We start from the raw sequence: 27084 nt of genomic DNA on the forward strand, positions 1-27084 counted from the left end.
TCAACCACTTTGGTCGCAGTGGAAGAACTAAATGGACTCACCTTGTCAATGAGGATACAACAGACTGGAGTAACGAGTAAGCTTCTTTTCTGCTTTCAGCGTTTCTCTTGTCACATATGATTAGCCATAGGATTTTGATATGAACAAAAAAAATATAGCTCTCATCTAGGCTTCGGAAGACTGGCTTATTTAGAATTTGAGTAGAAACATTAGGCAGAGAACTGAACTGGATCATTGGAAGCAATGTGAATTACATGGCTATGTTAAGGAGAATCTTGTTGTGTCTTTTTATTTGTTAATAGAGCTGCATAATCTGAATTATTAGTAGTTTTGTGCATGATGAATGATGGTGCAGGTTGACTTCTAATGATGTTTTTTTTATGAATTGAAGACATCCTCAGGACGTTTTTATCGCCGGCGATAAGAGCCACCACTCTCAGTTTAGGAGCTCCAATCGGTTCTCTGTGTTGGGATGTGAATGTTGTTAATCGGATTAAATTGAAATGTATACTGGTTTAAGTGTGGCCTAGAAGAGAATAAATCATGAACCAGACCAAACCGAAATTAAACTTCTCGGTTAAGATTAATTGTGATTGCAAACCGGATAACAAAACATGAAGTAACAAAGATCATCTCAACTACATCACCACTGTCAGACAAGACAACATAAAGGTTTGGTTTGTAACACATTAACTAAGACCATCTCAACTACATGGAGTATTGATATATTGAATGTCGGTTATGTATATTCGGTTTAGTCTTTGTACATTGATACCCGGTTTGTTCCGGTTAGGTTGTTACAACAATTGTATATAGTCATTTGACTACGTTAATGAGAAGCTAACAAGATGACAGTCAGCGAAGTTTCAACTCTCCTTTGGTTCATGCTGCTTACCAAATCAGTTCTTCTCAAGCTTCTCCTGAGCCTCAGACTGTCTCTCAAGACAGTTTGTCTGCGGTTTCACCAGGATCTCTGAACGCTTTTCAAAAGAAGACAAATCGACCTACCTGTTCTCATTGTGGCATTGAGGGACACGTGATTGATCGCTGTTACAAGCTCCATGGATATCCCATTGGATGGAAGAAAGGTAAACCCATTCATGGCAAGCCGTCCTCTTCCCCTGCTGTAGCTGCTAATGTCACTACTTCCGACAAGTCATTCACTGGTGGTCTTGATTCTCTGGTTGGTAATATGAGTAAGGATCAGATTCAGAACTTTATTGCCTACTTCTCGTCTCAGCTTCAGCCTGCTTCTTCTGTGAACTACAGTTCTGGTAACTCTGAGGTCTCCATCAGTCAGTCTAGTCAGTCTGTTGCTAGTCCTTCTGGTATTTTCTTTTCACCCTCCACATTCAGTTTCATTGGTATTCTTACTGTCTCTGAATGTGTGACTACTGTGAAAACTTGGATTATTGACTCTGGTGCGACACACCACGTATCACATGACAAATCTCTATTTGTTACGCTTGATACATCCGTTAAGCATCATGTGAATCTCCCCACTGGTCAAACAGTTGCTATTGGAGGAGTTGGCTCTGTTGTTATCAACAAAGCTGTCACTTTGCAGAATGTTTTATACATACCTGCATTCCGTTTGAACCTTATCAGTATCAGTTCCTTAACCACAGACCTTGGTTCTCGGATTATTTTTGATCCTGAATGTTGTCTAATTCAGGATCTTTCCAAGGGATTGATGATTGGAAGAGGTAGAAGAATAGCGAACCTGTACATCTTGGATGGAGAGGATTCAGCTTATGAAGAAGCTACTTCACCTTCTTTTGTTGCAAATTCTGTTATTGATGCTTCTGTTTGGCACCGCAGACTCGGTCACACCTCTTTTACGCGTTTAGACAATCTTGCAAATGTACTTGGGATTTCAAAACTTAAGAATAAAGGATTAGTACATTGCGATATTTGTCAACGAGCTAAACAAAAGAAGTTGCCTTTCCCTTTACGACAAAATATGTGTTCAACCATTTTTGAACGTCTTCACATCGATGTTTGGGGTCCATTCTCTGAAGAAACTCAAGATGGTCATCGTTACTTTCTCACCATTGTCGATGACCACTCTCGTGTTACATGGATTTATCTTCTAAAGCATAAGAGTGATGTGCTGCAAGTGTTCCCTTCATTCATCTCAATGGTTGAAACGCAGTTCAACACAAAGGTCAAGTCTGTGCGCTCAGACAATGCACCGGAGTTACGTTTTGATGATCTTTATAAGCGCAAAGGGATTATCTCTTATCATTCCTGCCCTGAGACACCTGAACAAAACTCCGTGGTAGAGCGCAAACATCAACACATCCTTAACGTTGCAAGGGCTCTTCTCTTTCAGTCTCATGTTCCTTTGTCTCTATGGGGTGAGTGTGTACTCACGGCAGTTTTCCTTATCAACAGGACGCCTTCATCTCTCCTTAACGATAAGACTCCATTCGAGATTCTCCATCAAAAGGAACCTGAATATATTCATTTGAAGACCTTTGGATGTTTATGCTATGCAAACACCTCACCGGCGCATCGTCATAAGTTTCAAGATCGCGCTAAAGCTTGCGTCTTCCTTGGTTATCCTTCTGGATACAAGGGGTACAAGCTTTTGGATCTTCAAAGTAATAGGATCTTCATCTCCCGTAACGTGGTCTTTTATGAGGATATCTTTCCTTTTCATAAACCTGCCATTACCAATGATGCTGAAATATTTTTCCCACCTGTTGGTATGGCTACTCATGATCATCAAGCCTCTACATCCGGTGATGAACCTTTATCTGATCATCCCGTTGATTCTGCTTCAGCTGGTACTCGCAGAGTCTCCAAACCACCAAGCCACCTCAAGGATTATCATTGCTATGCAGTGAACTCTTCTACTGAACATCCTGTCTCCAACGTTCTCTCTTATGATGCTCTGTCCGATCCTTATATGATATTTATTAACGCTGTTAATAGTATCCCCGAGCCCTCTACCTATGCTCAAGCGCTCAAGTTTAAGGAATGGTGTGCATCAATGGACACTGAGATTACTGCTCTTGAGGATAATGGAACTTGGTTGATTTGTTCTTTACCTGAGGACAAGAAAGCCGTGGGCTGCAAGTGGGTCTACAAAGTGAAACTAAACGCTGATGGAACATTGGAAAGATATAAATCTCGCCTTGTAGCCAAGGGTTATACCCAACAGGAAGGTTTGGACTATGTCGAGACATTCTCTCCTGTTGCCAAACTCGCCACTGTCAAGCTCCTTCTTGCTGTTGCAGCTGCAAAAGGCTGGTCTCTTTCTCAACTCGATATCTCCAATGCTTTCCTCAATGGCGATCTCGAGGAAGAGATTTACATGACTTTACCACCTGGATATGCAGCAAGACAGGGGGAATCTCTTCCTCCCAACGCAGTTTGCAAGCTCAAGAAATCATTATATGGTTTAAAACAGGCTTCTCGCCAATGGTTTTTGAAGTTCTCTACAACTTTACTTGAGTTGGGATTTCATACTTCTTCTGGTGATCACACTTTATTCTTGAAGAATTCTGGAGATGTTTACATGGCAGTTCTTGTCTATGTTGATGACATAATTATTGCCAGCAGTTGTGATAAAGCTGCTGATTTGCTCAAAACAGCTTTGAAAACATCCTTCAAGCTTCGAGATTTGGGCACTCTTCGTTATTTCCTCGGTTTGGAGATTGCTCGGTCTTCTACTGGTATCAACATCTGTCAGCGAAAGTATGTTCTTGATCTCTTGACAGAAACTGGTCTCATTGGTTCGAAACCTTCCTCTATCCCAATGGATCCTAGCATCAAACTCTCGCTTGAGGATGGTGAACTCTTATCTGATGAGGAATCTTACCGACGCCTTATAGGGAAGCTGTTGTACCTCACCTTTACTCGACCTGATATCACTTTTGCAGTGCATAAGCTATGTCAGTTCACTTCAGCTCCACGAGCTCCTCATCTACAAGCTGCGTACAAAGTCCTACGCTATCTCAAAGGCACCATTGGTCAAGGATTGTTTTACCCAGCTCAGTCAGACCTGAAGCTTTCTGCGTTTGCTGATGCAGATTGGAGTACTTGTCCTGATACTCGACGTAGCGTTTCTGGATTTTGTATGTTTGTTAGACCAGCTTTGATCTCTTGGAAATCAAACAAACAAGATGTGGTCTCCAACTCTTCTGCAGAATCTGAGTACCGCGCCATGTCTGATGCAGTCCGAGAGATGCTCTGGTTTCGGAATCTTCTTGAAGACTTTTGGCTTGATATTTCTGAGGCTGCTCCTCTCTACTGTGATAACACAGCGGCTCTTCATATCGCAAACAACTCTGTGTTCCATGAACGTACAAAACACATGGAACGTGCTTGCCACATTGTTAGAGAACGCGTGAAGATGGGGCAGATCAAGACTCTTCATGTAAGGTCTGCAAATCAGCTTGCAGATTTGCTCACTAAGCCACTCTATCCTAATCCTTTCCGACATCTCTTAGGCAAGATGGGCATTACTAACATATATGCGCCATCTTGAGGGGGAATATTGATATATTGAATGTCGGTTATGTATATTCGGTTTAGTCTTTGTACATTGATACCCGGTTTGTTCCGGTTAGGTTGTTACAACAATTGTATATAGTCATTTGACTACGTTAATGAGAAGCTAACAGAAAGTTTCCTTATTTTGTCTTTTCTCTCTCAAGCATCTTCCTCCATTGTTGTGCTCAAGAGAGCTTTCTGTTCAAACTTCATTTCCCTAAAATGGAGTCTCTTATTTGGAGACGGTGAGAATCATTTCGGTCGGTTTCATGAGCTCGAAGGTGCATACATCACCGACCTCTAAACCAAAATCTTTAACCAAACGAGGCCATCCACGAGAGAATCTTGACTGTATCTTAGAGACCACATACGTAACCTCCCATGACTTCTTCCCTTTCCGATCATGAATCTTGAACACCGTTTCCTCCTTTGGCATATGCATCTCCGCAAACCTCTTTGGAACTCCCTGGATCACATATCAAAACGTTTGGTTATTAATTCATAGTTTCACAATCTTTACTCTTGGTCTTGTTATGCTTCTCTTACCAAGAACAGGACGTATGATTTCTTTATGGTGAGTGTGAACTCTGGAGCAAGAGACGAAGTGCCATCTTCAGAGTCGTCAGAGTCAGTATCCATCTTCCTCTTCTTACACTTGTTTGCTTTTTCAGCCTTCTTAACTTGCTTCTTCCCCAAGTTAATAAGCTGACGTTTCTGTTTCAATCTTCCTCCTACGGTAGACTCAGCTGTTTCTGAGACAGGATAGTTTGATGCAGACAATGACTCTCTCTCTTCCTCCTTCCCATTGCTCACTTCTTCTCTCTTGTTTCGACCTGATTCATCAAAACAAAACAACCAAAGTCTGTCTTCTTCTTCTCCATCCATAAGCCTTAAAGAAAAACATGAGAACTTACTTGAAGAAGAAGCAATGGTTGCAGATCTGTTGGGTCTAAGCATCTCCAAGCAATTTATTTGGTAAATGCTTACGTTAAAACACATGTTACCCTTGTGCGTGAACGTGAGAAGCTCGTCATCACCTAAACCATTGTCGCTCAAAAACTGGTCCCATCCGTCTTTCTCCATGTAGTAGAAGAAGCTTTGGTATTTTGAGAGGTTGATTCTCCATGAGCTTCCCCATGGCAGCTTTAAGACCATCTTAAACGAGAACTCCTTGGCTGAGATGCTTTTCAAGAAGTCTTGAGGGATCTCTCTCTTTTGGACATATAACAAGAACAAGATCTGTCAATAAATGATGGGAAAATAACAAAACAAAGAAAGAAAGATTTGCATTCTGCAAGTTTACAAAAAAAAAAAAGATTTGCATTCTGTAACATCCGATTAGCATCTCAGATCCATCAGAAAGATCACACCATACCATGGTTTGAGATGATAGATCTTCCTTTCTAAGAACTTTGAAAAATCCTGGGTTGTCACTTTCGTCCATAAGCATACCAATGCAGCTGTTAGTCGCCATCTCTTTCTCCTTTCTTCAACCTCGTGTTTCTCTCTCTGTGTGTTAATGGGAAAAATTTAGAGAGAGAGAGAGAGTGATATGAAGGCCATTTATTCTAAAGACAGACGATGCAGCTCCTAGCATTCAACGTACTTAATTTTTCTCCATCAACTTTTGAAATAATTGAGAAAGATGCCCATGCATCATTATAACTTGTATTTTTTCTTCATAATGCTTAAAATAGGATCTGTGTTTTGTGAGTTTGGAGTCACGTGAAAGGGAGTGCAGTTTGCTAGTTTGAGTAAACTCAATTCCACTAAAAGGACAGCGACTTGTTACAAAATTTACACCATAAGCTAAAACCATATTTATTTTTATTACTACTATATTTGACAGCCAATTATTTATTTCAATTAATACTTCTTTACCTAATAGCTAGCTAATTCTTGTTTTTAATATTAATCAAAGTTACAAACGGTACAAAATATTTGTACTATAGTGTCGTATTTTCACATACGCCTCTGTTATATTTACTTATGGGTATTCAAAAGCTTACATGACAAATCAAGAATCATATATCATAGATTAAAAATTTATAATATGTACTCCATGTTTTACTTGATTAGAGTGACATGAATGACGAATCACATTTTGAACATAACCAAAAAGTTAAAAAAAAAAGTTATTATTGAAATTCCAACTTCTAGTACATTTTCTTCTAGCAAAATTTGATAAATGGCAAGATTAATCTTAAATATTGATTATGATTAAGTAAATGACAATTAAATCTTAAATTATTATTAGTAAATGAAAATATGTTCAGTCAAAGAAAAATTATGATTAAATTGGTTAATTTGTATTCAATAGAAGTATAAAACACGCGAAAGAATGAACCGGTGATAAGGAAATTACGTGAGTTTTTTGTGAGTGGCGTTCATGTTTGGGTGTCTCAGGGATAAAGATTGAACCGATATGAAACCGGAACTAAGACTTTGGGGTAAGATTCATTAGGTTATCGAACCAAAGAGTGGGAACCAAAGGCAGCAAAAGTGCAGGACAAATTCAAGTTTTTTATAAAAAAATTCCGGATAATATTCGGGATTTTGAACCCGACGTGAATCGAACACGCAACCTTCTGATCTGGAGTCAGACGCGCTACCATTGCACCACGGATCCGGATGCTAATCCGGCTCAAGTATACTTAATTGATCATATTTAATAAACTTGAAGAATATAGTTTCTCAATTGTTGTGGCCTTTCTTTAACAATCGATCCAAAACTTTTCTGACATGATCGTGTCTGCGTCGTAAGATGTGATATTCATTCTCTCAACAATTCATCCAAAAAGGAGGAAGATGAGAAAAATGTCCTATAATTTACAATGAATAAGTCTATTGCTAACTCAAGAAGAAGAAAAGATTAGGATAATCATCATTCACTGGAGCCTAGACGTTAAATTGATGAAGATATCTTCGGGACAAGGAATCGTTAAGCCACCCATCGGATGATCGAACCCAAACTCTTCTTCAGATTTACTGAGGAGAGCTTGAAATGAAGGCTGGCTTAAGTATGAGATTGGCACCACATATCTCTTTTTCTGACTCTCTCCTACGTACACCGCAAGAAACCCTTTAGGTGCCGCCGAGGCTGTTGTTTTGCTCGTGGAAGAAGCTGCTGCTGTCAGGGAGCGGCCAAGAATCTTCTTTGCACCCAATAAACTTCTAACCAAAGCCATTTCGATTTATTTTGTCTTCTGAAAGTTTGAATTTTTTGAAGAGATGTATTAAAAGATTAAAGTTATTGGATTGCTAGTTGTTGGTTGATGATATAAATGAGAACGGCTCATGTGTATATATAGAAATACCAGTGAATGTAATGTGTTGAAAAGTCTTTGAAACAAACTTGTGGTCTTTGAAGCGTTAGGACAGAGTAGAACAGAGAGTATCACATGGTTCTGTCTTCTTAGCATCTGGAAATGAAGCATCAATGCAATTTGTACATTTGGATAGTACTCTCCATATGCAATTCACAAGGGCTTGTCTTCTGAATGTTTCTGAGATAAGACGTGCCCACATGACTTAACTTGCACCGTTTCTGTGAATCTGTGATGATCAAGTAGTTGGTTCTTTGACCTTTCTCTAATCTCTATGGTCGAAATGAATTTAGTAAGAACTTAAAGTGGGGACCTGCTGTTCTTCAACAACAGAACAGAAAACACAAGTCTCTGTCACCAGCTAAGTGATTCTTTTATCACATGACACATTCTAAGTAATTAAAAAAAAAAATTGGTTAAATTGAGCAAGAACTACTTGGGTCTTTGAGTTTAGCTAGAAATAAAAGAAAAACAGAGTAAAAAAGATACATTTGATCATATCACTGCTTCCGTTTCCCTCAATGCTTAAATGTTTTGAGCATTAAACATTGAAAGCTGAGGATCCATTCACTCCCTTGTAAATATCCATTCAACTCTTGTATTCGCTGGCGCCAATTTAACGGTAACATTATTAACAAAATAATGTTTTGACTATGCTCAATCTTCGGGTTTTATAATATGAATATAAATGCTCAAGAGAGATGAAGAGCAAACGGCAAAAGAGATAAACAGATCATCAAAAAACAGAACAAGAAAGACTTTCAAGCAGATTGAACTTTACTGTAAAACAGGATACTTAACGGACTCTTAAACTAAACATCTCTCTGCACTGATTTGTTTTCTTTGTTAGATGAAAGACTTCAATGGATGATAGTTTGGTTAAGTTGAGCCATATGATAAATACTTCAATTGATTTTGCCATTTATTTTTCAGTGATCGATCCAAAATGTATATAAGCTCTGTTCGTTTAACGAACGCGGAACAGAGACGCGGCGTCATAGATTTGTTCATAAGTTTTCCGGTGTTGCCGCTGAAGAGAGACGCGGCGTCAGAATAAAAGAAGCTTTCCGGTGTTGCCGCTAACGCCAAAAAAAGTAGCGACCATTATTCCTCATTTCTCGCTCCTCTGTGCGACTGAAAACAAAAGATTTCTTCCCCTGTTCTTCTCTCTTTCCCTTTGGATACTCCTTTTTTCATTCTGAATTTTGAACTCTAGCCGCTGCCGCAGCGTTCGTTTAACGAACAGGGCTATAATGTAACATGAATCATGATTGTGTCTATAACAGAAAGGTTGTGTTTACTTTCAAAACGTTTAGAACAACTCTATCAAGAAGAAAGAGAAACAAAAAAAAAAATCCTCTATTTACAAGGAAGAAGTCTATCTGTAACTCAAAGAACAATATGTTGAATTGTCATCATTGGAGCCGAGACGTCAGAGTGATGAAGATATCTTCAGGACAAGGGATCGTTAAGCCACCCATTGGATGATTGAACCCAAACTCTTCTTCTGATTTGTTGAGAAGAGCTTGAAATGAAGGTTGGCTCAGGTATGAGACTGGCACCACATATCTCTTCTTCTGACCCTCTCCTACGTACACCGCAAGAAAGCCTTTTGGTGCCGCCGAGGCTACTCTTTTGCTCGTGGAAGCTGCTGAGATGGAGCGGCCAAGAAGCTTCTTTGCACCCAATATATTTCTCACGAAAGCCATTTCTAATTTCTTTTGTCTGAAAGTTTTAATCCTTTTGAAGCTTCTGAATGTGTTAAAAGATTCAAGTTAGCTTGTTTGTTGGTTGATGGTGGAAATAATAGGTAACGTTATGTGTATATATAGAAGATCAATGAATGAATTCAAACCTCTCTGAAAAGTCTTGAAACTTGTGGTCTTCAAGTGTGGGTCATACTAGAATAGAGTTTCACATGCTTCTGTCTTTACCAACTGAAAAGTCATACTTAAATACAATTTTTCTTGGTGAGATAATTAATTGAGTGTAGGACAATAAGCTAAAAACAAACTCCATATATGCCCATACACAAGGGCTTGTTTTCTCAATGTTTTTAATATTAGAGATATACACTATTGTCAATAATAAAGACCAGCCAGTTTCTGTTCTTCATCATGTTCTATGATGATCATATTGCCTCATCTCTGTGGTCTAAATGGATTTTAATTAATAAGAAGGTAAAGTGGGGACATGAAGTTTCTCAACAACAGAACAACAAGTCTCTGTCACAGGTTAAGTTGTTCTTTGATTATATCCACAACTAGGATCACACATGAAAGTTGTACTTTAAATAAGATTGTGTCTCTTCAGTTACATACTCTTTCCTCATCAACGGCTCGCCTAGAGGAAGAGTTCGACCGAGCAGGGGAATCCGACAAGGAGACCCACTCTCACCTTATCTATTCATTTTGTGTAGTGAGGTGCTCTCGGGACTCTGTAACAGAGCACAAGAAGATGGTTCGTTAACGGGCGTACGGGTGGCAACTGGCAGTCCGTACATCAACCATCTTTTATTTGCAGACGACACCATGTTTTTCATCAAAGCTGACAAAAGAAGTAGACAAACTTTGAGAGCTATACTGCAACGCTACGAGGCAGCATCTGGTCAGATGATCAACACCGAAAAATCATCCATTACTTTTTCCAGAAAGACCCCGGCATCACTCAAAGAGGCGGTAAAAAACGACCTACAGATACAAAAAGAAGGAGGAACCGGGAAATACTTGGGTTTGCCGGAGCATTTTGGAAGACGTAAAAGAGACATGTTTGATTCGATTGTTACGCGGATTAAACAGAAGGCGAGTGGATGGTCTAATCGACACTTATCGTCAGCTGGGAAGCTGGTAATGCTAAAGAGTGTGCTCTCACCAATCCCCTCTTACTCCATGACTTGCTTTAAGCTACCCGCATCGTTGATAAAACGGATTCAGTCTGCCGTCACGAGATTTATGTGGGATGATAGCACCGGGAAGAGGAAAATGGCCTGGATTTCATGGGATAAAATGGCGCAACCAAAAGCAAAGGGCGGGTTAGGATTACGAGATTTCGAGAGCTTCAATGACGCCTTTCTTGGCAAGCTTAGTTGGAGAATTCTGAATAATCCACAAGGCCTATTAGGTAAGGTGCTTCTCGGGAAATACTGCACAGATGGGAACCTGCTAGACTGTCCAAGCAGAACGTCAGAGTCACATGGCTGGAGAGGCATACTGATAGGCGGTGCGCTGATTAAGAGAAACGCTGGATGGTTAGTGGGAGATGGAGCTCACATCAAAGTTTGGCAAGACCCCTGGCTCAGTGTCTCAAGCCACGAAATTATGATGGGGCCCCCACCAGAAGCATATTTGAACCTAACGGTTGACGACCTGCTCAAGTCGAACTCTAGAGAGTGGGATGTGGAGCTATATGCCCCTTCTCAGAGGAAAAGATTCTGAAGATAAAAGCTAGCAGAACAGGTGCTCCAGATAAGTTGTGTTGGATGGGAACTAAGAATGGGGAATATACTACAAAATCAGGCTATCACGCGGCTTTCGCGGAAGCAAATTCTCCGGCACTGGAAGCAACAGGGAGCTGGAACCAGGAAGTCTGGAACTTACAAACAGCACCAAAAGTTAAAATGCTAATCTGGAAAGCTCTTCGAGGGACTTTACCGGTGGGAGTTAACCTACAGGAACGACATATTCCTATTGACGCTCGATGCAAGCGTTGCGGGGATCCTGAATCTACCTTTCATCTATTCTATCAATGCGAGTATGCGAAAACTATATGGGAAGCAGCTCCTTTCACTGAAGCCATTGACTATAGAGGAAATATAGATTTGAGAGAAGTTTGGAACCTGTGTAAGACAAAGGATTGCCTGCCCCCAACAGGAGTGTCGACGAGTCATCTCGCAACCTGGATTATGTGGGAAATCTGGACTGCAAGAAACAAATTGGTGTTCTCAAATATCAAATTAAAAGCAGAGGAGTCTCTGTCAAGAGCAATTTCTATGGCCCGGGAGTGGCAAAACGGTCAGAAGAAAGTCCCTAACCTTGCAGTGGTTAACAGGCCTATAGCGATCCCCCCCACAGGGAACATCCTCCAGACTGATGCTGCCTGGAACGCCACGACAGCGGTTGCGGGATTGGGCTGGATCGTCAATCAGAACAGAGTATCTTCTACATTCACAGCGCTGGAATCGCATGTAGCCTCTCCTTTGTTGGCTGAGGGAATCGCTCTCAGATCCGCCCTTCAGAAGTGTTTAGAGATGGGTATTGAGAACCTGAATGTTGAATCAGACTCCAAAACCCTCATCAACAGCATCCTCGACAAAAACTCTGTACCCGAATTGTATGGAGTTGTTGCTGATATCTTGTGTATTGTTAGATCATTTGGCTTTATTTCCTTTAGATGGATTCCTAGGAACGAGAACGCAGAGGCTGATAGACTTGCAAAGCAGATCCTCTTTGTAGCCGAGGCTTTAATGCCCTCCACCTAAACGTTATTTAATGAAGTTGTGTTTCAAAAAAAAAAATAAGATTGTGATAGTTTTGCTGAGAGGGGTCATTGTTGGGTTTGTAGTGAAGTAACTGTCGGAGACAAAGGCATGCGCCATGTTCCCTTCTTAAGCAAGAGATTAAGGCATAAGGTTTTTCAAGTACACGATCTTATTATAAGTACCTGATACTGATTCCTTAACAACGATCTCTCACTTTAAACTATTTCACGAGAAAATGAGCTGCAGGTTCTATTCAGGCAAGCCAAGTATGTTTCAGTTTACATTGGGGGAGAGAGAGAAGAAGAACTAGAATAGAAACAAAGCAGCTCTCAAGAAACAGAACAAAAGACAAGAGAAACATGTCATTCAAGTTATACAAAAGATGTGAAAGGTAAGAGATGAACAAGAAAAATCTATGTTTAGCATACTCATGCAGAGCTTTAGATGGATCTTTAGCTTGAACCAAGGAAGCTTTTGACGAGCTGAGCCACAGAACTAGCCAAAGAATCAGCAGCTTCTTGCGTAGATGCTTCTGCATATACTCTCACCACATCCTCTGTACCTGATGGCCTTATGAAAGCTCTTCCACGCCCATACTTCTTGATCTCAGCATTAATGGCATCCTGAATCCCCAAGGGCTTCAGAGCCTCGGTCTCTTCGCTTGTGGTCACAACCGCTGTTCTATCCAGAACTTCCACCTTAACCTGTCTGCTAGGAAGATCCTTGTATAGCTCATTCCACTTCTGCACTGACCATCCCATATGCTGCAGAATCACTTCAACCAAGAGCAACCCACTTAGAGCATCACCAACCGCTTGGTTAATCAGATTACTCAATGCCACTAGCCTAGAAACCGCATTGTGCTTATCAGAGCCTTCACTATAATCCTTTTGCTTACCAACTAACCAAGACAGGAAACATTCCGCGAATAGAATAGTCCCGTGGCCATTAGCTTCAAAGTAGATCCCAACATCAAACTCTTCTGCTTTCTCATGCAAATGCTTCACCCCGGTTTTCGCAAAAACAACCTCTAAACCCATCTCCTTAACGTAATCCGTTGACGCACCATTGGCGTAAGCCGTCTGCACAACACCAAGACGACACTTCTTCCCTTCATCACCAATAATGTTCAGCTGCTCTTTGATAAACAAAGCAAACAAAGATAGAATCTTGTCACCATCAAGTAACTCAACCTTGTCACCACCACAAGACTCTGACGGAATGTAAAAATAAACCAACCGATCCGCATCACCGTCAAAGCTAGCACACCTCATCCCAGCATCCTTTACCCCAAATCCTAAAGGCACAACCTTTTCCTTCTGCACAAAGTCAGCACCTACACCTTCGTTAAGCACACCTCCATCTCTCCCTGTGTTACGTATCTCAACATCTATATCACTCAATGACCTTATCAAAACCTCCATCTTCAGCCCACCTACACCATTAGCACCATCTAAAACCAACTTGCTACTCTCTAACTTAACAGGGATCAGACCAATCAAACACTTAAACGAGGTAATAAGATTCTCAAAGTAATCACTTTCAGTAGCGTTGAGACCTTTGTTCTTAGCTCTAACCATCCAATGCAACTGAGGAGTAGTCAAAACCCCAACGTCAACCGCAACAGATCCCAAAACAGAGCGAACTCCAATCTCCGCAGCTCGGAGAAGCCGTTCGCCGCTAGGTCTAGTATCTCTCCCCAACCACACCTCTCCACCTTTCTCGATTGCGATCTCTTCCTTCTCCACGAAGTCTTTGATCAACGAGACGAGCTCTCGAGGAGAAGACGCGTTTGCGATCTGATCAGCGAAAGGCTCCCATTCTTGAGAGAGCATGCCGCCGGAGGGGTCGGAGACTTTGACGCCGTTGTCGGAGACTTTGTTGTGGGAGGCGGTGATCATGAGCCCGACGGTTGATGAGTTGAGCTTGAGGGAGCGGAGAGATGAGAGGATGCCGACTCTGTAGACGGTGGATTCGAGGAGGGACGCGTCGGCTCGGAAGCCGGCAGTTCCGTACGAAAGTTTGACGCTTTGAGGGATGGGGTAGAGCTCGGAGGATTTGAGGATGGAAGCGATCTGGGTCTCGTCCATTGCGCTTAGTGAGAGAGAGAGAGTGGAGAAATGAAGATGCTTTCTTTGGAAGAGAACGTAAAGGAAGCATTTTTATTTTGACTTATATATGTTAAAGAGGAAGAGCTTTAGAAAATGGTGACAAGCAACAAAAAAATCAATAGAGTGAGATGTGTGTTTTGGTCTCTTCACTTCAGGGGATTGTTGTGATCAAACCCATATTCTTCCTCTGCCTTTCTTGACACATGATTTTTTTTTAAGTCTTGACTCTTGAGCAACATTTTGATCCAATAAGGCCCCAATTTGATGAAGTTTTTGTAGAGATATCCACATGGATGTGACAGCATGAAAGGTTAGTCGCTGTTTGGCTGTTTGCACTTCTATCAAATTTAAGTTTCACCCCATGATCATGTCCTCTGAAAATGAATGTGTCATTCTTGTTCTCTTGGTAGACAACCTAAGGTTCCACCACATCAATAAGAAACTAAATCTGCTAATGTTTTGTTATAGACAAGATAGGTATTTATCTCATTTTTTTTTCTCTTTATTGAGTATTTAGACACTGAGGAGACAAACCCTTGTGAAGTGTATATAATAATGTTGATTAGCTTTCATTGCTAGTCAATAGTCATATTTGGTATCTGGAAAACAAAACCATGTGAAACTCTGTTCTTGTATGTCCTGCTTTTATCTTTTTATACATCCAGAAACAGAACTACTTCTTCACAACACCAAGTAATAAAGCAATCTAAAGCTTGAATCTCAGCATTTAACTTGTTATTCCTCAAACCATCTTCAGTTTAGATTTTCAAAGACTATAAATGGCTTTGGTAAGAGGTCTCTTGGGTGCAAAGAAGATCCTGAGCCGCTCTGTAACGTCTACAGCACCAAAAGGATTCCTTGCGGTGTATGTTGGAGAGGAAAAGGTCCAGAAGAAGAGATATATAGTTCCTGTCTCATATTTGAGGCAGCCGTCGTTTCAAGCTCTGCTCAGTAAATCTGAAGAAGAGTTTGGGTTCGATCATCCTATGGGTGGCCTAACGATCCCTTGTCCTGAAGATACTTTCATCACTGTGACCTCTGGCCTAAAGGGAAGATAATCAAAGGAGAAGAGAGATCTAATCTTGTGTAGCCCAAGTTAGACATAGAATTATTCAATGTAAATAGGTCAACCTTTTTCCTCGTTCTTTGTGAGAAAAGAGTTGTTCAAAAGGTCACAAAGCTCAATGTGAATGTCATTTTTGTTGTGTAAGCATCAAATGTATCTCTATTCCAATTCTGAAAATATAAATTCATCTTGAAAGTTTGGTGTTCTTAATGATAACTATTCAAATTTTTGGATTGTTCGAGTGTTGATGATATGTGAAGAGTTTGTTCTGTTTCAGTGTGTACAGAGGAGTCAACGAATGAGTTGAAGCTTGTTGTCAACACGAACAGCGTTTCACATTTTTCTCTCAAAACAAATATTAATCAAGAAATGGATGATTGATTGACTTTGAACATATCTTCACTGCTGAAGTCAGTTCTAAGTAAAGAATAAAGTTGAGGATCCATTCCTTCCCTTGGAAATGTGAACTGGAGTATGATTCTAACTTAGATTTTTAAAAGTTCTAATGATATTTTAAGAGGGTGGGTGGAGTTTCAATGAGAAAACAATAGTGGAGAAGCTTTTGTAGGACTATTAAACAGAGACTAAAGTACTGATACTGCTATCCGGTTACTTGTATCATACAAGACTTCAATGGATGGTGAAAACTCTTAGCTTATGTAATTTAACAAGTATAATTTAAAATAGAAGAATGGTGTTGTCCTTTGTTTTTCAATGATCCATCAGAAGTGTATTAGTTTAACATGAAAATGGTATTTACTTTCACAACTTTAGAAGAAAGAAATGAGAAAAATTTCCTATATATACTTTACAATGAATAAGTCTAATTTCTAACTCAGGAAGAAGAAAAAATCTGGATAATCATCATCATTGGAGCCTAGACGTTATGTTTATGAATATATCTTCAGGACAAGGGATGGTTAAGCCACCCATAGGATGATCAAACCCAAACTCTTCCTCGGATTTACTGAGTAGCGCTTGAAAAGAAGGCTGGCTCAAGTATGAGATTGGCACCACATATCTCTTCTTTTGGCTCTCTCCTACGTACACCGCAAGAAACCCTTTAGGTGCTGATGAGGATGCTCTCTTGCTCGTGGAAGCTGCTGAGACGGACCGGCCAAGAATCTTCTTTGAACCCAGTAGATTTCTCACCAAAGCCATTTCTATGTCTTCTCTTTGAAAGCTTGAAATTTTTGAAGAGATGTATGAAATGATTAAAGTTATTGGGTTGCTAGCTGTTGGTTGATGATAGAAAGAATGGTTCATGTGTATATATAGAAAGAGTGAAAGACCAGTGATCTAATGTGTTGAAAAGTCTTTTGAAACTTGTGGTCTTTGAAGCGTTTGGACAGAGTAGAAAAGAGAATATCACATGGTTCTGTCTTTAGCATCTGGAAAAGAATCATTAATGCAATTTCTCCGCATGGATAGTACACTCCGTATGCAATTCACAAGGGCTTGTCTTCTAAATGTTTCTATGATAAGACGTGCCCCCATGACTTAACTTGCACCATTTATGTGAATCTGTGATGATCAAGTGGTTGGCTCTCTGGCCTATCCTCTAAGCTCTAATGGTTTAAATGAATTTAAATAAGAACTTAAAGTGGGGACCTGTTGTTCTTCAACAACAGAACATAAACACATGTTTTTGTCACTGGTTATAAGTTAATTCTGTAAGTTACGCATGACATTCTAATTAAGTACAAGACTGATATATAGTAAGACATATTTTTTAAGGACTAAATATTGAAAGCTGAGAATGCAAGCGAGACTACTTCGGTTTATCTCGTTGGTGAAAACTGGGTCTCAACGTCACTTGTGACTAACTTTCAGCTGTCCGACTTTGTCGTGAAACTCTTATCGACGCATTCAAGCTTTGCTTTGAATTCGCTGTCATCTTCTCACGAAGACCTATCTATTTTAGCTTCGTTTGCTTATGTAGTTTATGCTTATAATCAAAGAGGATGTTTGATTCCCTCTAGTTGTACTGTTGTACCCAAAAACATTGAAGTTTAATGAAAGTAAGTCGTGTTCAAAAAAAAAAAAGAGAATGCATTCACTCCCTTGGAAATGTAGACTGTTTCTAACTGTAGCCTTTAGAGTTTTAATGAGAAGGCTAATGAAAAAGCTGTTGTTACAAGGAAAGTGCCGGTTTTGTTAACTCTTTGTATTGTTTGCGCCAATTTAACGGTAAATGAGAGAAACAGAGCAAATCTCAATAAACACAAGAAGAAAAACTTTCTAGCAGACAATTTGTTTTAGTTGAGCCACGGATCCATATGATAAATCCTCTTTTAACTTTATTAATGGCAACTAAAGTATAAATTTATGTAAACTTGGTGTTATCTTTTCTTTTTCAATGATCAATCCAAATGTATTAACATAACATGAATCATGATTGTGTCTATAACTGAAAAATGGTATTTACTTCCAAAACTTTTTGAACAACTCTATGAAGAAGAAAGAGAAACAAAAATCTCCTCTATTTACAAAGAACAAAGTCTATCTCTAACTTCAAGAACAATATGTTGGATAATCATCATTGGAGCCGAGATGTCACAGAGATGAATGTATCTTCAGGACAAGGGATCGTTAAGCCACCCATTGGATGATCGAACCCAAACTCTTCTTCTGATTTACTGAGAAGAGCTTGAAATGAAGGTTGGCTCAAGTATGAGACTGGCACCATATATCTCTGCTTCTGACTCTCTCCTACGTACACCGCAAGAAACCCCTTTGGTTTGCCGAGGCTGCCCTTTTGCTTGTTGCGGCTCCAAGAATCTTCTTTGCACCCAATAGATTTCTCACGAAAGCCATTTCTGTTTTTTTTAAGGACTGAAAATTTGAATTCTTATGAAACTTCTGAAAATGTATGAAAATATTCAATTTATTGGTTGTTTGTTGGTTGCTGATGGAAATAATAGGTAAATGTTATGTGTATATATAGAAAGATCAATGAACGAGTTGAAGCATCTCTGAGAAGCCTTTGAAACTTGTCGTCTTCAAGTGTGGGTCATACTAGAATAGAGTTTCACATGCTTCTGTCTTTACCAAAGTTATAGCTAATTGAGTGTGTGGCAATAAACTAAAATCAAACTCCATATGCACATCACAAGGGACTTTTTCTCTCAATGTTTTTTGAGATAAGACATTTGCTATTGTCTATAATAAAGACCAACAAGTTTCTGTTCTTCATGTTCTGTGGTGATCATATTCTCTCATCTCTGTGGTCTTAGTGGATTTAATTTAATGAGAACGTAAAGTGGGGACCTGAGGTTTCTCAACAACAGAACAGCAAGTCTCTGTCACAGGTGAAGTTGTTCTTTGATTATATCCACAACTAGGATCACACATGACAGCTTTCCTAGAAGACAGAACCATGTGAAGCTCTGTTTGTGTATGTCCCATGCTTCCAATGGTTGCAGGGTTGTTTTCAGTCCTTCGTCATATTTATACATCCAGAGACAGAACCAAATCTTCAAATTATTAAGTAGCAAAAAGCAATACAAACCTTGAATCTGAGTATCTAGCCTTTCTTGAGAAGCTTCAAAATTCAATTTTCCAGACACAAGAAATGTCATCAAAGCAGAGAATAATTACATGAGAACGATGTAACTCGTCTTACAGTCAATCAACCAATCATCATTTCTTGATTAGTATCTGAAATAGAGTCATGTGGAACGTTGTTTGGGAAGTCCACAAGTTTCAACTCATATCATTGATTCAAGAAGTGGATGATTGATTGATTGATTGACTGTGTTGTCTACACAATCAGCGTTTCACATGAATCTCTCTTTCAAATATTAATCAAGAAGTGGATGATTGATTGATTGATTGATTGATTGATTGACTGTGAACAGCAGTCTTGTCTTCGCTGCTGAAGTCAGTTCTAAGTAAAGGAAAAAGTTGAGTATCCATCCATAGGCTCTGGTAGGACTATGAATAAGAGATAAAAGTGCCGGTACATCAGTTCATGTAACAGTTCTAATACAGCTATCCGGTTACTTTTCATCTCTTTTCATTCTGTTTAACTTTGTCATCTCTTTCTTTGTTACATAAAAAGACTTCAATGGATGATGAACACTTCACTTATTTTATTCAACTAGTAAGATATAATTTAAATAGAATAATGGCGTTGTCCTTTGTTTTTCAATGATTGATCAAAAGTGCATTAGTTTAACATAAATGGTATTTACTTTCAAAACTTTAGAAGAAAGTAAAGGAGAAAAGCTCCTATAATTTACAAAGAATAAGTCTATTGCTAACTCATGAAGAAGAAAAGATCTGGATAATCATCATCATTGGAGCCTAGACGTTACGTTTATGAATATGTCTTCAGGACAAGGGATGGTTAAGCCACCCATCGGATGATCAAACCCAAACTCTTCCTCGGATTTACTGAGTAGCGCTTGAAAAGAAGGCTGGCTCAAGTATGAGATTGGCACCACATATCTCTTCTTCTGGCTCTCTCCTACGTACACCGCAAGAAACCCTTTTGGTGCTGATGATGATGCTCTTTTGCTCGTGGAAGCTGCTGTTATGGAGCGTCCAAGAATCTTCTTTGCACCCAATAGACTTCTCACCAAAGCCATTTCTATTTTTTTTTTGTTTTCTGAAAGTTTGAATTCTTTTGAAGAGATGTATGAAAAGATTAAAGCTATTGGATTGCTAGTTGTTGGTTGATGATAGAAAGAATGAATCAGGTGTATATATAGAAAGACCAGTGAATACAATGTGTTGAAAAGTCTTTGAAACTTGTGGTCTTTGAAGCGTGGGACAGAGTAGAACAGAGAGTATCACATGGTTCTGTCTTTAGCATCTTGAAAAGAAGCATCATTGCAATTTGCCCACTTGGATAGTACTCTCCCTAGTCCCTATGCAGTTCACAAGGGAATGTCTTCTCAATGTTTCTGAGATAAGACGTCTCCACTTGCACCGTTTCTGTGAATCTGTGATGATTTAGTGGTTTGCTCTCTGGCCTATCCTCTAAACTATATGGTCAAAATAACTTTAATAAGAACTTAAAGTGGGGACCTGTTGTCCTTCAACAACAGAACAGAAAACACATGTTTTTGTCACTGGTTATAAGTTAATTCGGTAATTTACACATGACAATTCTAAGTAAAACTATTTCGACCTGTTAGATTTGTTAGATACATTTGATCAAATGACAGAAGATACATTTGATCAAATGACTGATATTGTTACGTGAGTTGTAAGACTGGTAAATAGTAAGACATATAAATATTGAAAGCTGAGAATGAATTCACTCCCTTGGAGATGTATGACTGGTTCTAACTTTAGCTTTTATAATTTTGATAAGAAAAAAAATGGAGAAGCTGTTGTTACAAGAAACTGCCGGTTTTGTAAACTTTCGTATTTGTTGGCACCAGTTTAACGGTAAAAGAGAGAAACTGAGCAAATCTTGAAATAGGGGAAAAAGGACTTTCTAGCAGATAATTTGGTTATGTTGAGCCACGGATCCATATGAAAATGCTCATTTAATTTGTTAATGGCAACCAAAGTACAAAATTTATATAGTTCTTTACTTGCTGTTGTCATTTTTATTTCAATAATCAAATCCAAAGTGTATTAATTTAACACGAATCATGATTGTGCCTATAACTGAAAAATGGTATTTACTTTCAAAACTTTTAGAACAACTCTTTCAAGATGAAAGAGAAAAACGTTTCTCCTCTATTTACAAAGAACATGTCTATCTCTATCTCGAAGAACAATATGTTGGATAATCATCGTTGAAGCCGGGAAGTCACATTGATGAAGATATCTTCAGGACAGGGGATCGTTAAGCCACCCATTGGATGATCAAACCCAAACTCTTCTTCGGATTTGCTGAGAAGAGCTTGAAATGAAGGCTGGCTCAAGTATGAGACTGGCACCACATATCTCTTCTTCTGACCCTCTCCTACGTACACAGCAAGAAACCCCTTTGGTGCCGCCGAGGTTGCACTTTTGCTTGTTGCTACTGAGAGGGAGCGGCCAAGAATCTTCTTTGCACCCAATAGATTTCTCACGAAAGCCATTTTGTATTTTTTTTGGAGTGAAAGTTTGAATTCTTATGAAGCTTCTGGAGATGTATGAAAAGATGAAAGTTATTGGATATATTTCTTGTTTGTTGGTTGATGATGAAAAGAATAGGTAATGTGATATGTATATATAGAAAGATCAATGAATGAGTTGAAGCATCTCTGAAAAGTCTTTAAAACTTGTGGTCTTGTTGTGGGTCATACTAGAATAGAGTTTCACATGGTTCTGTCTTTACCAACTGGAAAAGTTATAGCTAAATGCAATTTTTTTCTTGATGAGATTATTAATTGAGTGTGTGACAATAAACTAAAAAACAAAACTCTATATTCACATCACAAGGGACTGTTTTTTCTAGACATATGCTATTGTCTATGATAAAGACCAGCAAGTTTCTGTTCTTCATGTTCTGTGGTGATCATATTCTCTCATCTCCGTTTTCTAAATGGATTAAAATTAATAAGAAAGTAAAGTGGGGACCTGAAGTTTCTCAACAACAGAACAACCAGTCTCTGTCACAGGTTAAGTTGTACTTTGATTATATCCACTACTAGGATCACACATGACAATTTTCGTTTCCTGTCATCTGTCATATCTACAAGACAGAACCATGTGAAACTCTTGTTTGTGTGTGTCCCATGCTTCCAATGGTTCCAAGTTTGTTTTCAGTCTTTCATGAATCTATTTATACATCCAGAGAGAGAGCCAACTCTTCAAATCACCAAGTAGCAAAAGCAATACAAACCTTGAATCTGAGCATCTAAACTGTTCTAAGAAGCTTCAGATTTCAATTTTTCCAGACACAAGAAATGGCTTTGCTCAGAGGTCTCTTGGGTGCAAAGAAGATTATTAACTTTTCTGTAGCGGCTACAAGCAAAAGGACAGTTTCAGTGCCAAAGGGGTTTCTTGCGGTGTACGTTGGTGAAGACCAGGTGCAGAAGAAGAGATATTTGGTGCCTATCTCATATTTAAACCATCCTTCTTTTCAAGCTCTTCTTGGTAAATCGGAGGAAGAGTTTGGATTTGATCATCCAATGGGTGGCTTAACGATTCCTTGTCCTGAAGATACCTTCATCAATGCGACTTCCCAGCTTCAGTGATGATGAAGAAGAAAAAAACTGACATTAGTTTAGCCTGAGTTAGAGAGAAAATTAGTCAATGTATCTATGTTAACGTTTTTCATCACTCTTTGTGAAATAGAGTTATTCAAGAGGCTACAAAATGCAAATGTGTATGTCATAGTTCCGTGTAAAAACAATGGTTTCAATTATACAACACCAGCAAGTTTTCTGAGAATATTTTCATCTTTCTTGCATGCATAATTGTCTACGTATCCATATTGGTAGTATGAGAACGTTGTGAGACCCATATATGCTTTTGTTTACGATCCCAGTCATCTCACAACACAATCAAATTACCCCAAAGACTGCGGAGGATACCTCATTAAGACAGGACAATCAGTGAATAATTACTTGAGAACGATGTAACTCGTCATACAGACTACAGTCAATAAATCATCCTTTCTTGATTAGTATCTGAGTAGAGTCATGTGGAACGCTGTTTGGAAAGACCACAAGTTTCAAGTCATTTCATTAATTCCTTTGTATCTACTGAAACAGAACAAGCTCTTCATATCATTAACACTCGAGCAATCCAGACACGTGATTAGTTATATTTAAGAACCCTCAAGCTTTCAATATTAATGGGAAACAAGTTGAAACTTGTGAAACGACGCTGCAGACCATAAATTTCAACTCATATCATTGATTCCTCTGTATATTTGAAACAGAACAAACTCGTAATATCATTAACACTCAAGCAATCCAAGATTTTAAGATGAACTTATATTTTCAGAAAAATGTAATTCGAATAGAGAGATCTTTTAATGCTTACACAACAAAAATGACGTTCGCATTAAGCCTTGTGACCTCTTTAACAACTCTTTTCTCACAATGAACGAAGAAAAGGTTAACCTATTTACATTGAATGATTCTATCTCTAACTCGAGCTACTAATGTTAGATCTCTCTTCTTCGGATCATCTTCGCTTTAGGCTAGAAGTCGCAATGATGAAAGTATCTTCATGTGAAGATCTACGATTCTTTGATCTTCTTCTCCGACGTAACCTCGAACCAACACGTGATATGTTGACCCGGTGTTCACCGCACCACACCGTTAACTAGGTGTGGCCGCTATAGCTCACCGGAGCTGGGATCGAACCAGCAAATACTAACCGCTCACAAGCGAGCTCCGTTACACAGACTCTATCGCGATCTCTCTCACTTTAACCGCTGCGACTGATACAATCCTAATCAGCTCACACTTCTAACAAACTCAAAGCTCGTTAGCTCTTATACTACGAGCTAACTCACTCATCACACACATACGGTTTACTAAGAGAGAGACCGGTTCAATTGGACTTACAAGACTTAACCGGATCAACTATAATCCTATCTAACCAATCAACTTAAAACCTTCCGAGTCATGTAGAGTATCTCTATCTTGTCTACAACCTTCAAATCTCCACCTTAGACAAGATACCTTCATACATACCTGATGAAAATCTTTGATGAAGTCACCACATTCCTCTTTATCGAGACATTCTTCTTATACGTCCTTTACCAGACGATCCTTGTAACCTTTACCGGTCACAAGCACTCCTTCTTCTGAACTTAGTTCTTGGAGACTCGAAGCAGCCTCAGTGCTTCGCGGAACTTGAAAACTGGTAACACCTTCGTGAAGATATCTGCAGGATTGTACTCTGTCGCTATCTTCAAGACTTGTACTTCACCCGCAGCTATGAGATCACGAATGAAATGATACTTTGTCGCAACGTGCTTCGTCTTCTCGTGATATACAGCATTCTTTGACAATGCTATGGCACTCTGCAAATCACAGAAGACCTCTACAGAATCTTGCGGGAAGCCAAGTTCTTCTGCAAAACGCTTCAGCCACACACCTTCTTTCACGGCATCAGACAGAGCAATGTACTCTGCTTCCGTAGTTGATAGAGCCACTACCTTCTGAAGTGATGACCTCCAGCTTATGGGATTGCCACCTGCTGTAAAGACCATCCCAGACGTTGACCTTCGTTGATCTAGATCGCCATTATAATCTGAGTCTGTGTAACCTTTGATAACGAACTCTCCTTTCTTCTTGTAACTCAGTCTAGTATCAACTGTTCCTTTGATATATCGAAGAACCCATTTGACTGCTTGCCAGTGATCCTTCAATGGCTTCGACATGAATCTACTGATTAGACCAACTGCGTATGCAAGGTCCAACCTCGTTCCCACCATAGCGTACATAACACTACCCACTGCGCTTTGATATGGAATCTTGCTCATGTACTCAGCCTGATCCTTTAGTTCCTTCTCTGTTCCAGACTTAAGCTTGAAATGAGCTCCAATAGGTGTCGTGACTTGTTTTGCCTGATCCATATCAAAATTTGACAGTACCTTCCATAAGTAACTTTCTTGAGAGACCCACAACTCATCTGTCTCTCTGTTTCTGTGTATCTCCATCCCTAGTATTTTCTTCGCATCTCCTAGGTCCTTCATCTCAAATTCAGAACTCAAAACTTTCTTCAGTCGATCCACTTGAACCTTATCAGATGAAGCAATCAAAATGTCGTCCACGTAGAGAAGCATATACACATAAACTCCCAAACTGTTCTTCTCGAAGTATACACACTGATCATATTCACTTCTTGTATAACCTTGAGCCCTGACAAAATCATCAAATCTCCTATTCCACTGCCGAGGTGACTGTTTCAAGCCGTATAAAGACCTCTTCAAGAGACACACTTTCTGAGGATTCTTCTTGTCTACAAAGCCCTCCGGTTGATCCATGTATATTGTTTCATCAAGTAACCCGTGGGGGAAAGCCGTCTTGACATCCATCTGCTGAAGTTCCATGTTGAAATGTACCACTGCAGACAAGATGTATCTTATTGACACATGCTTGACAACTGGCGCGAAGATCTCTTGAAAATCCACGCCTTCTCGCTGCGAGTAACCTTTCGCAACTAGACGTCCTTTGTGCCTTGGTGGCTCAACTCCTATAATGCCTGGTTTCCTCTTAAACACCCATTTACAACCAATAGTTTTCTGACCTTCAGGTTTGTCAACTAGGACCCATGTTCCGTTCTTCTTCAATGAGGACATCTCATCACCTGCGGCTTCCTTCCAAAGATCACTATCAGGATCCTCCATTGCTTCTCTCCAAGAAGATGGTTCTGTCATCCCATCCTCAGGCAGATCACATATATAACACGCATAAATGTCCTCACCATCAGCTGCGTCACACTCATAATCTTCAAGTCTCTTAGGAGGCCGTGCTTGTCTCCTAGTTCTGTCCTTTGCTAGCTGATACTCCTCGAGATTTTCTCCACCTTCTTCTGTGTCTTCTCCAGGTTCAACTGGTGTCTCGATGGCTCCACCTTCAGGTTCTTTCACTGCTTCTTCTGTTGAGTCTTCCAGTTCCAAGCTTACCAAGTTTGGAGCTTCACTCCTCGAGTTATTTTGAGATGTAGACTCACGTTTGTCTACTTTGTATACTATCTCCTCCCTGAAGACTACATCTCTTGATATAATAACTTTCATCTCTTCAGGAATCCATACCTTGAAACCTTTAACTCCTTCGGGGTAACCTGTAAAATAGCCCCTCTTTGCTCTTGGATTTAACTTGCCATCACTAGTGTGAACAAATACTAGACAGCCAAATCTTCTCAAACCGTTGAAACTTGGAGTAACTGTAGTCCATCTTTCTTCTGGTATCTCAAAATTAATGGCGGATGATGGTGACCGATTAATGAGATAAACAGCTGTTGCAGCAGCCTCTGCCCAAAACTTCACTTCAAAACCACTCTCACTGAGCATGCTACGAACTTTGTTCATGATCGTTCTGTTGAGCCTCTCTGCCACTCCGTTCTGTTGAGGTGTGTATGTGCATGTTCTGTGTCTCACTATACCTTCCTCTTTACAGAACGTGTTAAACTGAATGTTACAGAATTCGAGACCATTATCGGTCCTCAACTTCTTGATCTTCCTTTCGCTCTGTGTTTCCACCATTTTCTTCCAAGCAACAAAACACGCAAAAACTTCATCTTTGCGTCTAAGGAAATAGATCCATACCTTCCTCGTGTAGTCATCAGTAAAGGTGAGGAAGTAGTGTGACTCGCTTAGACTTGGTGGAGCATTTGGTGAGCCCCAAAGATCTGAATGAATGTAATCAAGTTTTTCTTTTGTAGTATGAAGTGCAGAACTGAAACTCACTTTATGAGTCTTTCCAATAACGCAGTCTTCGCAGAAGCTCATCTCTGTCTTCTTTAGATCTCCAAAACAACCCTTCTTGATCAACACTTCTATACCCCTTTGCCCAAGATGACCCATGCGACTGTGCCACAGTTGAATATCTGAGACCTGACCGTCCTTCTGTTCTGAAGCATTACCAGAATCTCCAATGCTGAAACCTGTTTCCCTGGCGTTAGCTTGTAGGATGTACAGAGACTGCCTCCTAGCTCCTTTCATAAACACTGTGCACCCTTTGATTACTT

General features: G+C 39.6%; 10 protein-coding genes and 1 non-coding gene across 16 annotated transcripts; 2 read left to right on the forward strand and 9 right to left on the reverse strand.

Moving 5' to 3' along the window:
- Positions 1-295: 295 nt before the first annotated feature.
- Positions 296-6194, reverse strand: LOC106385608 (B3 domain-containing protein At5g18090-like). Its single transcript, XM_022693436.2, has 5 exons — positions 5879-6194; positions 5418-5742; positions 5050-5336; positions 4726-4969; positions 296-712 (listed from the first exon to the last, which is right to left on the reverse strand). The coding sequence occupies exons 1-4, from the start codon at positions 5975-5977 to the stop codon at positions 4736-4738; spliced, it is 945 nt and encodes a 314-aa protein (XP_022549157.2). The 5' UTR covers positions 5978-6194; the 3' UTR covers positions 296-712; positions 4726-4735.
- An 866-nt stretch (positions 6195-7060) lies between these two features.
- TRNAW-CCA lies at positions 7061-7132 on the reverse strand. The gene has a single exon. It is a non-coding gene; the product is annotated as a tRNA-Trp (tRNA).
- A 124-nt stretch (positions 7133-7256) lies between these two features.
- Positions 7257-7798, reverse strand: LOC106385311 (auxin-responsive protein SAUR21). Its single transcript, XM_013825239.3, has one exon. It carries the CDS (start codon positions 7689-7691, stop codon positions 7392-7394), a length of 300 nt encoding a protein of 99 aa, XP_013680693.1. The 5' UTR covers positions 7692-7798; the 3' UTR covers positions 7257-7391.
- On the reverse strand, positions 7257-20256 carry LOC125579247 (auxin-responsive protein SAUR21-like). The gene is made up of 2 exons (XM_048743200.1): positions 19711-20256; positions 7257-7320 (listed from the first exon to the last, which is right to left on the reverse strand). The coding sequence occupies exon 1, from the start codon at positions 20073-20075 to the stop codon at positions 19782-19784; it is 294 nt and encodes a 97-aa protein (XP_048599157.1). The 5' UTR covers positions 20076-20256; the 3' UTR covers positions 7257-7320; positions 19711-19781.
- On the reverse strand, positions 9110-9538 carry LOC125575083 (auxin-responsive protein SAUR21-like). The gene has a single exon (XM_048743199.1). The coding sequence runs from the start codon at positions 9536-9538 to the stop codon at positions 9245-9247; it is 294 nt and encodes a 97-aa protein (XP_048599156.1). The 3' UTR covers positions 9110-9244.
- Positions 9110-14654, reverse strand: LOC106385310 (phosphoacetylglucosamine mutase). Of its 6 annotated transcripts, none has more exons than XM_048743197.1 (4): positions 11860-14654; positions 11665-11741; positions 9685-9766; positions 9110-9581 (listed from the first exon to the last, which is right to left on the reverse strand). In XM_048743197.1, the coding sequence occupies exon 1, from the start codon at positions 14394-14396 to the stop codon at positions 12759-12761; it is 1638 nt and encodes a 545-aa protein (XP_048599154.1). In that variant the 5' UTR covers positions 14397-14654; the 3' UTR covers positions 9110-9581; positions 9685-9766; positions 11665-11741; positions 11860-12758. The 6 variants fall into 6 exon arrangements, with proteins under 6 accessions (XP_048599154.1, XP_048599151.1, XP_048599153.1 ...); XM_048743194.1 differs by having other exon boundaries at positions 9685-9779; XM_048743196.1 differs by having other exon boundaries at positions 11665-11746.
- LOC106387766 (auxin-responsive protein SAUR21) lies at positions 15093-15647 on the forward strand. The gene has a single exon (XM_013827675.3). The coding sequence runs from the start codon at positions 15197-15199 to the stop codon at positions 15473-15475; it is 279 nt and encodes a 92-aa protein (XP_013683129.2). The 5' UTR covers positions 15093-15196; the 3' UTR covers positions 15476-15647.
- Positions 16199-17110, reverse strand: LOC125579246 (auxin-responsive protein SAUR21-like). The gene has a single exon (XM_048743198.1). It carries the CDS (start codon positions 16747-16749, stop codon positions 16351-16353), a length of 399 nt encoding a protein of 132 aa, XP_048599155.1. The 5' UTR covers positions 16750-17110; the 3' UTR covers positions 16199-16350.
- LOC106385308 (auxin-responsive protein SAUR21) lies at positions 17882-18377 on the reverse strand. Its single transcript, XM_013825236.3, is given in 2 exon segments — positions 17882-18223; positions 18226-18377. Coding segments are annotated over 2 exon segments (276 nt in total). The 5' UTR covers positions 18301-18377; the 3' UTR covers positions 17882-18022.
- Positions 20257-21105: 849 nt separating the features above from the next.
- Positions 21106-21656, reverse strand: LOC125579248 (auxin-responsive protein SAUR21-like). Its single transcript, XM_048743201.1, has one exon. The coding sequence runs from the start codon at positions 21525-21527 to the stop codon at positions 21234-21236; it is 294 nt and encodes a 97-aa protein (XP_048599158.1). The 5' UTR covers positions 21528-21656; the 3' UTR covers positions 21106-21233.
- A 437-nt stretch (positions 21657-22093) lies between these two features.
- On the forward strand, positions 22094-22798 carry LOC125579249 (auxin-responsive protein SAUR21-like). Its single transcript, XM_048743202.1, has one exon. The coding sequence runs from the start codon at positions 22338-22340 to the stop codon at positions 22626-22628; it is 291 nt and encodes a 96-aa protein (XP_048599159.1). The 5' UTR covers positions 22094-22337; the 3' UTR covers positions 22629-22798.
- The last annotated feature ends 4286 nt before the right edge of the window (positions 22799-27084 follow it).

Source organism: Brassica napus, chromosome A10 (genome assembly GCF_020379485.1).
Source record: "Brassica napus cultivar Da-Ae chromosome A10, Da-Ae, whole genome shotgun sequence".
Lineage (NCBI taxonomy): Eukaryota > Viridiplantae > Streptophyta > Magnoliopsida > Brassicales > Brassicaceae > Brassica > Brassica napus.

Coding starts and splice junctions, on each gene's coding strand:
- LOC106385608 (XM_022693436.2), bottom strand. CDS start 5,977: ATGGCGACTAACAGCTGCATTGGTATGCTTATGGACGAAAGTGACAAC. Junction 5,743..5,878: donor ATCTATCATCTCAAACCATG/GTATGGTGTGAT, acceptor ATTTATTGACAG/ATCTTGTTCTTGTTATATGT. Junction 5,337..5,417: donor AACCATTGCTTCTTCTTCAA/GTAAGTTCTCAT, acceptor TTGATGAATCAG/GTCGAAACAAGAGAGAAGAA.
- LOC106385311 (XM_013825239.3), bottom strand. CDS start 7,691: ATGGCTTTGGTTAGAAGTTTATTGGGTGCAAAGAAGATTCTTGGCCGC.
- LOC125575083 (XM_048743199.1), bottom strand. CDS start 9,538: ATGGCTTTCGTGAGAAATATATTGGGTGCAAAGAAGCTTCTTGGCCGC.
- LOC106385310 (XM_048743197.1), bottom strand. CDS start 14,396: ATGGACGAGACCCAGATCGCTTCCATCCTCAAATCCTCCGAGCTCTAC.
- LOC106387766 (XM_013827675.3), top strand. CDS start 15,197: ATGGCTTTGGTAAGAGGTCTCTTGGGTGCAAAGAAGATCCTGAGCCGC.
- LOC125579246 (XM_048743198.1), bottom strand. CDS start 16,749: ATGAACCATTCTTTCTATCATCAACCAACAGCTAGCAACCCAATAACT.
- LOC125579247 (XM_048743200.1), bottom strand. CDS start 20,075: ATGGCTTTGGTGAGAAGTCTATTGGGTGCAAAGAAGATTCTTGGACGC.
- LOC125579248 (XM_048743201.1), bottom strand. CDS start 21,527: ATGGCTTTCGTGAGAAATCTATTGGGTGCAAAGAAGATTCTTGGCCGC.
- LOC125579249 (XM_048743202.1), top strand. CDS start 22,338: ATGGCTTTGCTCAGAGGTCTCTTGGGTGCAAAGAAGATTATTAACTTT.